Genomic DNA, 16,514 nt, shown 5'->3' on the forward strand with positions numbered 1-16,514 from the left:
CTAACATTATTACCATCAAATTGGACAGTAAGAAGAATTATAGAAGAATTCAATATTTCATATCATATGGCGATAAAATCTAAAAATTTAATAAAAGAAAAGGGGTTTTTTTCAACACCTAATCCTAAACCCGGCAAAACAATAGATGCCGCCACCGTTGATATTGTCAAATCTTTTTATAACAATGATCAATATAGTAGATCGATGCCTGGGAAAAGGGATTTTGTAACCATAATAAAGAACAGTGAAAAGATTCAAGTCCAAAAAAGATTAATTTTAATTAATTTACGAGAGCTATATCTTAAATTTAAAGATATTCATTCAAATATTAAAATTGGATTCTCTAAATTTTGTGATCTTCGTCCCGAGAATTGTGTATTTGTTGGCAGTAGTGGTACCCATTCAATATGTGTTTGCTCCATTCATCAAAACACAAAATTAATGCTGTTGAGTTTGCCCAAAATTACTTTAGATTTAATTAAGATTACATATAAGGATATATTACCAAAAATAATTTGTAATCCAGCATTACCAAAATGTTTTTTTGGTGATTGTGCTCAATGCCCTGGATCTTCTAATTTAAAGGCCATGATAAGTGAAATATTATATTCAATTGATATCGAATATATTACCTACAAGCAATGGGTAACAACAGATCGTACAGATCTTTTAACTATCACTTCATCAACCTTTAATTTTTTAGAAACGCTTTTCGAAAAGCTAAATATTTTACTATTACACTCATTCATAACAAAGCAGCAAACAATATTCATGAATTCTCTTAAAATTAATTTAAAGGAAGGAGAATATATCGTGCAGGCAGATTTTGCTGAAAATTATGCCTTTGTGGTTCAAGATGAAGTACAGGGGTTTCACTGGAATAAATCTCAAGTTACCATTCATCCTTTTGTCATTTATTACAAGTCACTTAATAATTTAAATCATTTAAGTTTCGTAATAATATCTGAATCTCTCGTTCATAATACAATTGCGGTTCATATATTCCAAAAATATTTAGTTCAATACTTAACAAAGAAATTTCAATGCCTGCCAAAAAAATTCTTCTATTTTTCAGATGGAGCAGCAGCTCAATATAAAAATCGGAAAAATTTAATCAATCTTTGCCACCATGAATATGATTTCGAGATAAAAGCTGAGTGGCATTTCTGGGCTACATCTCATGGCAAATCAGCTTGTGACGGGGTCGGAGGTACCGTCAAGCGTTTAGTGGCTAGAGCAAGTTTACAAAGACCTACTTCAGAACAAATAACTTCTCCTAAAGAGTTTTTTGCCTATTGTAAGGAAAATATAAAAGGTATATGATTTATAATTTATTAATATATATATTATAATTTTTTTATTAAGGAATAGAGTTCTCCTATATTATGGAAGATGAATATGAGAAAGAACAAATAATTTTAAAAGAGAGATTCGACAAAGCCCGTACTATACCAGGGACGCAAAAATTTCATGCTTTTTATCCAATTTCTCAGGATAAAATTGAAACAAAATTTTATTCTAATTCAACAGAATCGCAAATATTAAATATAACATTTCACAAATTTTAAATTATGGAATGAATATGATTGTCTATCTGTATTTCTATATTATTAATATGAATGAATAATAAAAAAATTATACAAAAGATTTATTATTGGAAATATATTACATTATTAAGTGTCTAATGGGCATTTACCCACACTGCCCCTCAATTTATTTAGTATATTTAATAGAAATTTAAAATATTTTTAGTATAAAAAGTGAAAATATCCGTTTATTGATAAGTTTGCAGCAAAATTTTAACCAAAATCCGTAATTTCATAAAGCGCCATCTATTATTTTTTAAATTTTTGGAGTCGATAGCGTCGCCAAAGTTTTGACATCGTATATATATTTATAAAAGGTGTCTAAATAAAAAGCAATAAAAAAATTTCGAAAACAAACTCCCTTTTTTGCTTAAAAATACAGGTAAAGCATTATAGACAAACCGGAAGTTAAAGATTCAAATTGGCCCCAATTTTTATTATTTTTTGATAGCCTTTTAGAGATTATTTTTACCTACAATATGATATATTATATATCTTTTTACTATAAATAGTTCTTGAGATATAAGCTTTTTAAAAATTTTACAGATTCCAAAGTGGCTCTTTTTTGTACCTATGAGCCCCTATATCTCGAGAACCATGTGAGCTAGAGAGCTAAAATAAACGGCTTTCTCATTTATTTACCCTTCTAAATAATTCCAGAAATTTTTAACAATTTTAAAAGGGGTCGGTCGAATCGTGATCGATTTGACGTGGAATGGCCCATACGCCTTCAAAGTCGAAAATCGCGAAGTGCGTGATTTCATTAAATTGTTATTTTAAAAAATACTTAGGATAGAGTTACAAATTATATATCATTTTATAGCCTTTAAAATTTTACATTGGAAAATATTTTAAAAAAATTAAAAAATTTCAAGTGTTTTCTTATTTCCGGTAAAAATAAAAAATTAACATTGTTAGGATTCACTAAAAATGTTTATTACCTTTATATTAAACGATTTAATAAAAAATCTCGATAGCCATTTTTGTTTTTTAAATTTTATTTGAATTTTTATTATTTATATAAATAAAAAAATGCAATATAGATGGCGTTATATTAAATATTTTTATAATATGTAATTTTTAATAAAAATATGAATAGTAATGTGATTAAAATTAAAAAATCAATTGAGTATAACCAAAAATGATGTCCTGGGGCGATATGTAAGCAGGCATCCGATATAGATATGATTTTATTAGGACGCTATATTGCAAAATAAACATATTTCAAAATTTTATACACAAACAATATAAAAAAAATATCTCTAATTTTAATCTTATACCATTTTGTGCTTATTAATAGAATTTTTTGAGACGATAATTTCTAGGTACATCCTGTCACTGCAATAGAATCTACTACTGTTATTATTTGATTAATGGGTAACCATATATTTTCCGCAATTGTGTGGTAAAAGAAGGATGGTGATGGTCCATGGGGGATGTAAAAAGGAAATATATATCTCCTCAGTAATTTCATTCTTTTTTAGTACTGTGGCTAACCACCAAAAATCGTCATAAACACATGTTACGAATCCTTTAATATCGGCAGAAGACAAATTATCGGCATTTGAGATATTGTTAATTTGAAAGTCCTGGATATATTTTTGATCTAAGTTTACTTAAACTCAAAAGAAATAGAGCATGTATTTCCCGAGTTAGAATGGGACAAGCTAAATTAAATCTTTCTCGTAATTTAATCTCTTGTAAATTGTATTGTTCGCTTGTTATATATGTAAAATTTACTGATGACATATTTTGTTTTGCAAATTGATATATAATTCAACTGGCGTTAAAATGTGTCCAGAACTGATGCGCTGAAGGCTTAAATGCGCTGCTAATCTTTTTATGTTCCGCCAAGGCCGTCACATGGACCTTTTCCATGGGATATAACTGAAAAATACCATTCAGCTGCTACACCAAAATCTGATTCATGATAACAGATTTATAAAATAATTTCTGTTTTTATATTGCGCAGCTGATCCGTCAAAGCAGTAATATAATTTGTTTGGCTTTTTGCTGAATTGATTGGTCAAAAATTTTATAATTTTAGTCTGGTATAAATCTACTGCAATAACATTATGTTGAAGTGACTCTGATATTATCATATAATTAAGGTTTTTTATATTGCCCTTATTATTATAATATGCTATCATAGGATGGATAGTGGCTTGATTATTATTCCAGTGGAATCATTGACAGCGTCTTGGATTATAAATGCATAATTTTCAGAGAAATCACAAATTATCATAAATTCATTTGGTTGTAAAAAATGTTTAAGTTTTGAAATATATGATGATTGATTGGTAGCGATGATAGGAATAAAAAAATAAAATAAGCTGATAAAATCGCTATTTTCAAATAATAACGAAAGTAGATTCACAACAACGAAAGGATATATCTACAAATTATGGCCTTAGGAATTTTTATTAATAAGCGCAAAATTATAATAGTTTGAATATAAACTTTTAAAATATGTTTATTTTACAATATAGCGTCAATGAAATAATATCTGTATGGGCTGCCTGCTTACATATCGCCTCAGGACATCATTCTTGGTTATACTCAATAGATTTTTAATTTTAATCACAATACTATTCATATTTTTATTAAAAATATATTATAAAAATAAGTTAATATAACGCCATCTATATTACATTTTTTTATTTATAAATATAATATAAATTCAAATAAAATTAAAAAATCAAAAATGGTTATCGACATTTTTTATTAAATCGTTTAATATAAAGGTAATAAACATTTTTAGTGAATATTAACACCCAAAAAATCCTTTCCTAGCATTGTTAATTTTTTATTTTTACCGGAAATAAGAAAACACCTTAAATTTTTTTAAAATAACAAGATTTAATGAAATCATGCACTTCGCGATTTTTGACTTTGAAGGCGTATATCTTTGGATCTGGTTGAGCTAGCACTCTGAAATTTTGATTTTATTAACATTTACAACATAAATAACTAACATGCCAAGTTTCATTCATTTTTGAGATGGTCGGCCGAAAATCTCGTTTTTTTGGTCGATTTGACGCAGAATCACCCATATAAGGGTTTTGTTGTAGATGGAATCAGAATAATTAATTATGTATAGTGCATGTGAGTGGTGTATCCTAGACAATGTGTTGTAAGTAATTTCAATTGAGAGTGAGCTTGTTATAAACTCTGAAGCTATAGGTGCAGGTGGTATAGAAAAAATTATTTTTCAATCCTTTATATAAGTATTGTCAAATTAGTCTTTTAAATGGTTTTTAACTGATTAATATATATTTTGAGTTTAATTGCATATTAGCTTTAATACAAAAATCAGCTGTTAGGATCCATGAAAATTAAATATATAAAAAAAAATAGGTTGAGAGATCGACTCAATGATGGAGAGCTTTTATTTTTTACCTTGATAAATTTATATAAGGATTCTCAAGCTCAGAATTAGCTTAGAAAATTTATTATATAAATATAATTTTTTTTTGTTACCCTCTTCTATCCTTTTCTTCGAAGTCTTATTTAAGTTGAGCCAATATTTATTGCCTGATTAATACTTATCATTTATTATTTTATCAATCAGTTTTGCGTCACTAAACAAAAACGAGTTATAAGCTAAATAAAAACTAAAACGTCACGCCGTAGACTGCGTCTTTATCGAATTTTGAACAGCGATTAAAAAATCAATTATATCTATGGCATTTTTTTGTCATTCATTTATGTTAAATAATTTATCATCCATATTCCGATCTTTTGATACCGGAAACTCAAACAAATATTTTAAAATTCTTAAAGTTTTTTCTAATTATTTATAGAGTATAAATCTTATAATAATATATATAACTCATTTATTTAGCCACTATTAGAGAATTAAAATTATCAGACCACCAATTTACAATCTTAGTTGTCGATAGTTACAATATCAAGCATAAAGGAGTTTGAAATATGGAGAAAAAGTTTATATCAATGAAATCATCTAAAACAAAAAAATCTAAATAATTATAAATTAAAATACATATGATATTTTCCCACAATATCCCTAATTCTCTACTATTATAAATTTATCTTGTATAATAGAGTATTTTAAAATTTTTTTGATTATAACTTTGCAGTTATTGAAATAAGGAAAGAATCCAGAAGGGGGTGAACAAAATTTTCAAATTAATTAGAATAATATTATATCAGAAAGTTATATCGAAGTTAATTATATAAAAAAGTGAAAACTTGGAAGGCATGCAATAATGTGGTATGAATCTATAACTGTCTTGAAATATATCGCATTGGACGTTATACATAATTTCCATTTTAGGTTTATATTATTCAAAAATTGAAATTTATCAATATAAAAAAAATCTTTTGCCACACCTTTAAGTTCACGGGGTTCAGATATTTAAACAATTAAAAAATATCAAAATTCAAACAAAAAAATAAATTCGGAGAATTTAATGAAAAAATTCTGAGAAAATTAAAATTTTTACCTAGCAAAATATCATCTATAATTTTAAAAAAATCAGAGAAAATTATAAAAATTTTAGCTTACAGTATTTTTGATCCTGAATAAGTGAGGGGAAATTATAAGTATTTCTGCTTAGTTGTTCAATTTTACTTTGAATGCATAAAGCGCATTTTCAAAATTTATGTTGAAGATGGTTGGGGGAGGAATTTATTAGGCATAAAACTGAATCAAAAGTAGGAAATTGGTTATTTTATCGTCAGATAAGGTGACATATAAGCCTTTTGCTTACTTAATAAACAATAAGTAACGAAATATCCTAAATATTTTATTGAATATGTCGTTTCTTTTAATAAATGCATTCGCTATATATTTATTGTTTCACGGTAATGCTCTCGCGTTAATAACTTCACGCAAATACATTCGTGGTTAAACAATAGCTAGAAAGGCGCGATTAAAGTTTTGCTAATGAGTTCGCGATGAAAGTTTCACAAAAATGAATTCGCTCCAAAGGGTTCAAGGTTTAGAATTTGCCTAAATAAATTCGCAATATACTACTTTTGCTGTAAATGTTTTGTGATATCACCTTCATTTTAAAATTCTTTCGCGTTATACGACATTAACGATCAATGTTTCGTTATAAAGTGTTCCGCTGTGGAAGTTTCGCTGAATTGACCTGATACATATCATCACGGTATATAAAACAACAGAGGATGAATATTAGTTTAAGGGGGATCAAAGAAAAAATTTCTAGATATAATAGGTCACATTGGATTAGGGGCCCCTACATTTTCTGAGCGATAGAAGCAGAAATACCCCCTAAAAATCCCCTCCTTCGAAAAAATGGTTAATTATTTTTTGAGGCCCATAAATTTTAAAAATAATTTTTGCATCAATCTTTAATATATATAAATAAAATGTAAAAAAATATATACTTTAAAAAATATTAATTTTAAATGAATAATTTAGACAAATTAGGGGAAGAGAAAACGAAGGAATTTATAATTTTGAAGAATTAACATAGAATTATTATTAATTCTCTTTTTTATATAATATTCATATTCAAATAAGTCAGATTTTTATTTTGTTTTATTATTATAATTTACATTTTTGATGTCTTTTAATCAAAAACAATTTTCCTTTTATATCTTTTTTTAACAATAAATAAATCATCAAATAACTAATTATGTCGTTTAAATTTAGAAACAAATTGATATCAAAAAAAATAAATCAATTGCCAAAATAAATAAAACGTTAATATAAAATTATCGATCACCATCAATATTTAATTGTTTAAATAAAAAATTTTCCATTGAAAAATGGCTAAATTATTAAGAAATGGATCTTTATGGTACTACGAAGTCTTGTTTTAATTAATTTAATTTTACTCATGACCCTTTCGGCAGTACATGAGGTAGTAGGAATGGTTAATAAAAATTTATATAAAATTGTTAAATTAGGGAAAGCAGAAAAATTTAAAGGTAGACGATAAGGAAAAATAAACCAATAATTTTTCCAGTCTAAGTCTCAGAATTATTATCATTAGAGGAAGAATAACTAAATAATGTATTAGTGAATATATTTTAATTAAATAAATTCACAATTCTCAGAATATGACAAATCTTTAGATTCTTTAACCTCTAGGTCATGTGTAATAATTACATCCCCCGTTTTAGCATCTTATAAATATTTCAAAACTTCAACATTTCTTCTATAATTTAACTTGAATTTAAATGATAAAATTCACAAATATCCTCGATATCATTTTTAACGATTAAATTTTCCGCCATTCCCTTTGGTGTAATAAATATGTTTGATTTAAAAATTTCATCTATTCATCATTAAAAATTACTTTTCTAAGCGTCAAATTTTGAGAAATATTCTTAAAAGCTATTATTTCAAAACTTTTCTTTATATTGTTAATATTAAGCCCACCATGTCTTTTTCTAATGTAGTCTGTCCATTTATCATTTCTTATATTATGACATGTGCAATTATAAATTAAGCATTTGTATTTTTTTTGGTTTATATTTTTGAGCATATTTTGAAATTGGAAAAATAATTTTATGACATGTAATCTCGGATAACAACCTAATTTGCTAGACATCGACCAAAATTTATTAAAATGTAATTTAATATTAACGGAATCACGAGGTCAAGTCCTATATCATAATCAGAAATCACCTTTATGGATGAGTGTAGTAAAACAATAAAAGAATTTTTTTTAAATTGTAGGGGCAACTGCATTGGATATGCCAGATCATAATAACACCAATCCTTATACTGATAACTTTTTTCCAATTGCCGATTCTAATTATGATATCACAATATACAACTCTTATAAAGACTTTAAATTTAATTTTCTAATCAAATGGCACAGTAAATTAGTTATACTCTAAAATTTTTCCGGAGTTAAAATAAATTAAACTTTGTTTTAAAAAGAATTGAAAAACATCAGGGTTTTGAAATAAAAGTATTCTGTATTTCCGATAAAAAAAATATTTTGAAAAGTGGCCCATTTAAAACGATGAAACTCAGGAAATGTGTTTATTATCAATATTATATATTTAAGTAAAAATATATATGAAAAAAAATAAGAATATTTAGTTTTTTTATAATTTTAATTGAAAGATCAATTATAAAGAACGTTTAAAATAATGAAACTCATCAAATATGTTTATACCATATTTAAATATTTAAGTCAAAATCTGGAAAAAATAAGGATCTAAATTTTATTAATTTTTTATAATTTTAGGAAAAATCAATTATAGAGGTCACTCTCTATTAAGATAATTTATTTTCATCTTATTATGGTACAAAAAAATGTATTTTTGGAAAAATTTTAGTGTATATAATAATTTTATAAAATAATTAATTGTTATTTATAATATAAAATGCATATTTTTATTTATAAAATACATTATAATTAGGGGTGTACCGATACCACTGAGGCCTATACGATATTCCCGATATTAAATTGATATCGGCCGATTACCCATCCGATATCCTATCTAATTTTGTATTATGTAAACATACCAATGGTTTTAATTTTTAATATACTTTTTATTAGTATAACCTCTATAATTTAATACCATAACATTTAAATATATTATAATGATCAGTTATAGTTTATATTCAATTCAATTGCAATTCTAAAAGTAAATAAAATATTTTTATTGTTATATCACTTTTATATAATAAGTAATAACATTAATCTATATACTTAAATAATCAAATATATTATGAAATTTGAAATAAATATTTAAAATAATATTTAACAATATATCTAAGATTTCTTTTTAGAAATACCAAAATTTCCAATTTATCATAGGTCAGCCTGAGGCGATGGTAACTGTCGATATCACCAGCTTCACTAAAAATAGATTCTGAAGAGATTATCGCACACTTTTATAGACAGAATGCCCAAAGAATAACAATATGGCAGAATGTTTATTAATTAATTATTATTTAAAAAAATATACATAAAAATGGATTTCGATTTATTTATAAAAATAAATGATTTTAGATATAACTTTTTTTAAAAATTTTATAACATTTTATTTTTGTTAAAGGCGCCATTTTATATCGGATCGGATCGGGAAATTTTATAATATTGACCGATAACCGATATTTTTAAATGGGTGAAATATCGGCCCGATCCGATAAAAAATATCTGTACATTGCTAATTATAATTATAAATATCTTTTAAAATAACGCCCTCTATGATTTATTTATTTCTAAATTTGTAAAAATTGATAAAATTTAAATTCTTATTTTATCCGTTAATATTTTTACTTAAATATTTAAATATAATGGTTTTGGTATAAGCATATTTGATGGTTTCATCGTTTTAAATGCCCTTTATAATTAACTTTTCTATTCCTAAAATGATAATAAACTAAATAAAATTTTATTTTCTAAATTAATATTTTTATTTAAATTTATAATATTAGTAATAAACATATTTATCAAGTTTCGTCGTTTCAAATTAGGTCCTTCTCAAAATATATATATTTTTTCGAAATATAACTACACTAAAGATATTTTTAAAATAATTTTTGTATTTTCTTCAGAAGAATTTTGAGATTTACAAAATTATATATAATTTGTTACTTTGTACCAATTTTCTTTGATTAATTTGAGATTCCTTAAAAGAGGAAAAGGTTCTTACAGTGAAACGAGTGTCATTAAATATACAATAAAAGGGAGTAAACAAAATAAGATTTTATTTTAATTTAATATATATCAGAGACCTGCAGAGGTACCATTTGCACGGCCCGGCCCGGTTTTAAATTTTTTAGGCCCGGCCCGGATATTTAAAAAAAAATTTTTTACGGCCCGGCCTGGCCCGGATTTAAAAATTTAAGGCCCGGCCCGGATATTTTTTAAAAAAATTTTTAACGGCCCGGCCCGGATTTAAAAATTTAAGGCCCGGCCCGGATATTTTTTAAAAAAAAATTTCAGGCCCAGCTCGGAATTTTTTAAAATTATATTCGACCTGGTATATACAAAAATTCACCTATGAGGTATTTTACCATATTTTTCAGCGAGTATTATCGCTTATTATTTAAAAAATGCATGTAAAAAGCTAATATTTTGAGAATATTATATTGAATTTATAAAAATTATAAAACTGTTATTTATAAAAATGGATATTTTGAGCATATACTATATTTTATATTGCATTTATAAAAATAAAACTAATATTCATAAAAATGGTAATAATATTTGTCATATACTATATTTTATATTACATTTAAAAAAAATAAAACTAATATTTAATTTATAAAAATGGAAAATATTTTGAGAATATAATATAATGTATTTAATTTACTATTTAATTTATAAAATAAAAATAAATCGCTATTTAAAAAAATGCATGTATAATAAATAGTATTTTGAAAATATAATCTAATTGCACAATATTAATATAATTTATTTTATAATATAAATTTTTAACAAAAGAAGATAATTGTATTATATAATATTGTAAAAAAAAATAATGAAAAATGTTGGATTAAAAACTTTCATGACTCAAGGTAAATATAATAAATGCAATAAATATTTGACAGTTTGCAAAGTAAAAAACCAGCATGATTGACGAAACCCTATACTCAAGAAAGATATTAAAAATTCACAAATTATCATGAAGAAAGAGAAGCATATCTACCTTTTCAGGTTGAAGATTACTTCTTCTTTCTTCAAGAATTCTCCCAGTAGTGGAAAAATTCCGCTCACAGCTTGCACTTAAAGCAGGAATTGCCAATTTTGCTAAAATTGGAAATTCGCTTTGATGAGCCGCCCACCACTTTAACAAATTATCCACCTTAAATGTTTTGTCTATTATTTATGTAATTATAATATTCATCATCGGGTATTGACATATTACCAGAATTACCATCGCCCCATTTGTCATAAAACGATTCAGTTTGTTTAACAACAGTCGTAATTTGACTGGTCGATGGTATTTCATTTACTTCCTGAGCCTCTTGTAATTTAATATAATTTTTTATATAGTTTTCCGTCATTTTGCGATCTGTCCCTGACTACATACGTAATTGCTTGAATTTGGGACAGAGAAAAAGAGAAATAAAATGATACTTGTGTAAAACAAATTTTTCAATTAAAAAATGCTTTATATTAAGTAAAATCAATTACAAACTTTAAGAAGTGATAATCCTTTATTTGATTGTTTTGGTAAAATATATTCTAAAAATTTAGATATGAATTATAAAAAAATATATTAATAATACTTGAATATTGGGGCTTATTTAAAATATTCCTTTATTTGATTGTTTTGGTAAAATATGTTGTAAAAATTTAGATATGAATTATAAAAAATATATTAATACTTTGAATAAATTTGCAGGAAATTAATAATTAGATCGATCTTTGGGTTGTTAGGTAGTGTTAACCATCACCCAATATTATATTAATCATAACTATAATATAATATAATCTTATAACCATTAACTCATAATGTAAAAATTTTTATTAAAAATATTAAAACCCGGCCCGGCCCGGGTTTAACAATCTTAAGCCCGGCCCGGCCCGGATATATTTAAAAAAAATTTTTTTAGGCCCGGCCCGGATATATTTAAAAAAAAATTTTTTAGGCCCGGCCCGGATATGTTTAAAAAAAATTTTTTTAGGCCCGGCCCGGCCCTGGTATATTTAGAAAATTTAAAATACGGCCCGGCCCTGCCCGGGCCGGGTCTAGGGCCGGGCCTGCAGGTCTCTGATATATATTGTAGTTAAATATAGACTAGCAATTAATTAAAAATAATCGTCATATTTAAATAATAAAAAGAAATTATGTTGTAAATATATAATTTGTGATGAAAAATGGAAATTTTTTTAAAATCTTTTTTGAGAATGCTCATGTAAGATTTTTGATTAATATTCATCTAAAATTCTAAATCATTTTTTATAAAAAGTCTTTATTTGAATCGAATTTCAATCTTTTTTTTAATTTTGTATCCATTTATTTCGATAAAAATATGATAAAACTATAATCTTTTATATAACTTCGATAAAATAATTAATACATAAAAAATATAATTAAAATTTATCAAATCATTCCTTTGTTCCACGAATTTGATGATGATACCTTTTTAAAAATTAAAAGAGTTAATATTATAATCAAGAGAACTATTAACTAGTTCTATATCTAAGAATATTGTCAATGGCAATTATTAAATATAAGGTGACGCAACTCAATTTTAAAACATGTGGCTGCTTATGAATATTTAAAAACATTATTCGATTTGATTCATCAAATATTCTATTCGAAAATTAAATTCCTTAAATATATTTTCAAAAATGAGAAAATTAGAGGATGTTAAAAATTTTTGAATTAATCTTTGAATATTTTTTTTTTTAAATTTGTGATTTCATTTAGAAAGTTCTTGTGCATGAAAATTATGAAAGGTTTAACTTATAAAAGATTTTTTTACTAAATATATTTAAAATTTTAGATAAATTTCTTTAAAAAAATTCAAGAGATTTTTTTTTTCAAACCCTGGAAAAATTAGATTATTAAAATTTAAAAAGTAATTTATGAATGTATATAGAAATAAAATAAAATATTCCGTACGGAACATTTTAGATACAAATAATTTTAAGAATATCGGATATATATATACTATAAATTTTGTGTAATACAGATAAATCAAATTTTACTAATAATTTCAAATGATTCGATCGTATAATGGATAAAAAATTATTACATATAATATGTTTTCGTTATTCATATTCAATTCAATATTTAATAACGAATAACTCGTTTTAGATATACTCTTTAATAATTTTTATAAATTATGTTAATTATATTTATATTTAATAAAACTGGAAAAATTGAAAATAAAATTTGTTTCATACCTATTTTTTTAAAGTTAAAGATTAGAAAATTAAGGTAGCCGAACATTAATTACGTTGAGTTATTAATAATATTATTAATACATTTAAAAAGCATGTAAATGATTTGGAAGAAGATGAAAGAGCCAGTAGCGTATGGTGGAAATGTAAAAAATGGATACTACATATTTTGTGCAGGATATGTGAAAGGTTATAATGACCAATCAAAATCATATAATAAAATCAGTTATTTTTTATTTTAATAAGATGGGGGTCAAAATGACTTCAAGCTTTTTTAAAATATTAATAAAAGAAATGGGTGAATATTTTAGCCCAATTTTTTAATATTTCATTTAAATTTATCGATTCTTTTTTGATTATTTGCATTTAATTGAATTTAAAGTAACCCAACTCCATGTGTGACTTTTTTTAATTTGAAAAAAAAAGTATACTCAGAGCAATATATATTTTTGGAAGAATTATGAATATAACAAAATCCTTGCGATATAATTGCTTAAATTTTTATTATAAAGAACCAAATATAATATTTATAATAAAATTTTACCCAATATATGATGTCATTTTTTATATTTGATTTTTTTGGGAAAAATAAATTAAAATATCATGATTGAAAGACATTTTGTGGATTAAATTGGTAATTAAAAAATATTGAAGGGAAATGGGTACCTTAGAAAAAAATCATGCAATAACTGTTAAACTTAAATATTTTTTTTAGATTAGTATATCATAAATGTTGTGAGAATACATAATTTTAGGTTTGAATATGCACAATTTGAGATATATCTTTTTTAAGGCTATACCGATAAAATAATTATTTGATTATTTTTCATCGAAATATTCATGATTGGGTGAAATTTTCTTATATATCTAGTTACACTTTTGAAATTAATATATTCGATTATTTATTATATATTTTTTTAATAAATAGATATGGGACTCCTGCCATTGTTAGCAAAGAATACAAGGATTTCGCACACTATTATATGATTACTTTTACAAGTTTACATTTAATTTTTTAAAATATGAATAATAAAATATACGAATTATAATTTATCCATTTGAATTTTTTTAATAATTAAATTTTCTCATTCTCTTAATGATAACCTTAAATATTTATGGTGGCCATAATATAAATCTTATTTTTTTTAACCCGTAAAAGATTATGTGGGATATAACTAATGATGTGAAATTCTATGGAAATTAATTCTTGGGGAAATTCCCTAGAAATAAGCGGGAAAATAAAGAAAAAGTTTTTTATTTATATATATTATTATAATACAATTAATATAATATAGCTCTTTATTGATTGTTCCCATTGTATTGGAATCTGCGAGAATTTTATCACGCAGTTGTTGATTAAATTTTCTCACTATTTCAGAGTATAGTCGATTTATTTATTATCTTTGTTTGTGTTTTTCCAAAAGTAGACCAAATTTTTTCTGAGGCTGCACAAATATTTTTGACCCTAAGTCTGAAAATTAAATATTAGAAATATCCTCAATTATCATTTTGTTTCATCAAAATGTCAATCATAATCATATTTCATTTATTCATTTACATAATTTCCATTTTCCCAAATTAGTTTCTACTGATTCTGATTTGTATTGTTACTAGTTAAAACTCGAATACTTACATACATCATATTCTATCAAATTTATTAATATATATTATATTCTACATTTGCCAACATAAAATCTTGAATATTAATCAAATTATAATAGTTAAGAATATTTTCATTGGTAATTTTTGTTTTATCTAAGATCTAGGATCCAAATTTATAAACAATTTCTGGTAAGATTAGAATTCAAGAAGTTGAGACTAAATAAAATACAAATGGAAAATCTGAATTATGGAGGAAATCCCTACTTATATTTAATAAAAAGGGTGCAAATTTCAAATTTTTTTAGTCTGGCTGGAACATAAAATTGGCCTTGGATGGGTTCGGACACAAAAAATTATAAATTCTGGCTGGGGCGCAAAAAAACGAAATTTTAAAAAACCTTCTATGCTCCAATATTTATTTAGAGGGTAAAGTAACACGGGTCTAAAAAATTTTCAACAAAATGGAAATCTAGACAGCAAAATTTTTGTAAATATTTCTGGTACATCAGATAAATGGGATTTTCCCAATGCACCTATCAGATGAAGATAATTATAATATGGTTTAAGAAATAACTAATTTATAAACATCTCAGAATCTATATATAGTGAATTCCTTATCAAATTAACCAAGATTTCAACCCGACCCTTTCAAATTTATTTAAATATTTTTTATATTGGTTGTATATACTATAACTAAGAAAAAAAATGAAATTTCATACGCCACTTACTCGCTAAGATATAGGCGTTTAAAGAGTGGAAAAATTGTACATTTTTGACAAAATGCACTTCATTAATTTTCAAATATCTCAAGAATAAATTAAGTTAGAGCAATAATTTAAATTTTATTATGTAGTTTTCGTTTTTTTGAAAAAAACAATGAACGGCGTTCCTTTTATTTTTGACGAACTTTGAACGTGAACGCGTTCCTTTTTTATGACGAACGCGTTCCTTTTATGACGAACGCGTTCCTTTTTTATGACGAACGCGTTCGAATTTAACGTTCGTTCAATTTTAAAAATATTATTTTTATTTATTTGAAAAATTTAATATTTCCGAATTTTTTTATAAAATGTATTATTTATATTTTTTAATCGGCTGTGTATTTCCTTTTCACATTTCAATTTTTTTAACACATAGTTTATTAACTTGAATATTATTGTTTATATTTTAATTTAATAGATTAGCATAAGCATGGATATTATTATTTAATCCTCATCATCTGATTCTGAAAATTTATCATTACTATGACCAAATATGATAATTGTTCTTTCTTTCTTTCTTTCTTTCTCATTAACATCTTATTTGATTTTATATGATATAACTTAGTTAAATCATTAAATTTGAAAAAATAATGCATTTGGGATATTTGACCCCAACAATAATGATAGTTATTTTAATATTAAAAAAATTAGTGACCTCAAATATGGCCAACTATTGATATATTAAATAGGATTAATAACAGGTATTAAACCTATCACTCTCAATTAATTACATATATTTTATTTTT

The 16,514-nt window shown here is 24.7% G+C and overlaps 1 protein-coding gene across 1 annotated transcript in view; it reads left to right on the forward strand.

Annotated features, from left to right (window-relative positions):
• Positions 1-16,514, forward strand: part of LOC135927740 (importin-7-like) — a 109,119-nt gene that overhangs the window by 11,575 nt on the left and 81,030 nt on the right. The window contains exons 7-8 of the mRNA XM_065463894.1: positions 13,500-13,594; positions 14,334-14,404. Of these exons, the coding sequence (XP_065319966.1) occupies positions 13,500-13,594; positions 14,334-14,404 (166 nt within the window). The remainder of the gene's footprint in view (positions 1-13,499; positions 13,595-14,333; positions 14,405-16,514) is intronic.

This window comes from Gordionus sp. m RMFG-2023, chromosome 4 (assembly GCF_954871325.1).
Source record: "Gordionus sp. m RMFG-2023 chromosome 4, tfGorSpeb1-WG-v2, whole genome shotgun sequence".
NCBI classification, from domain to species: Eukaryota; Metazoa; Nematomorpha; class Gordioida; order Chordodea; family Parachordodidae; genus Gordionus; species Gordionus sp. m RMFG-2023.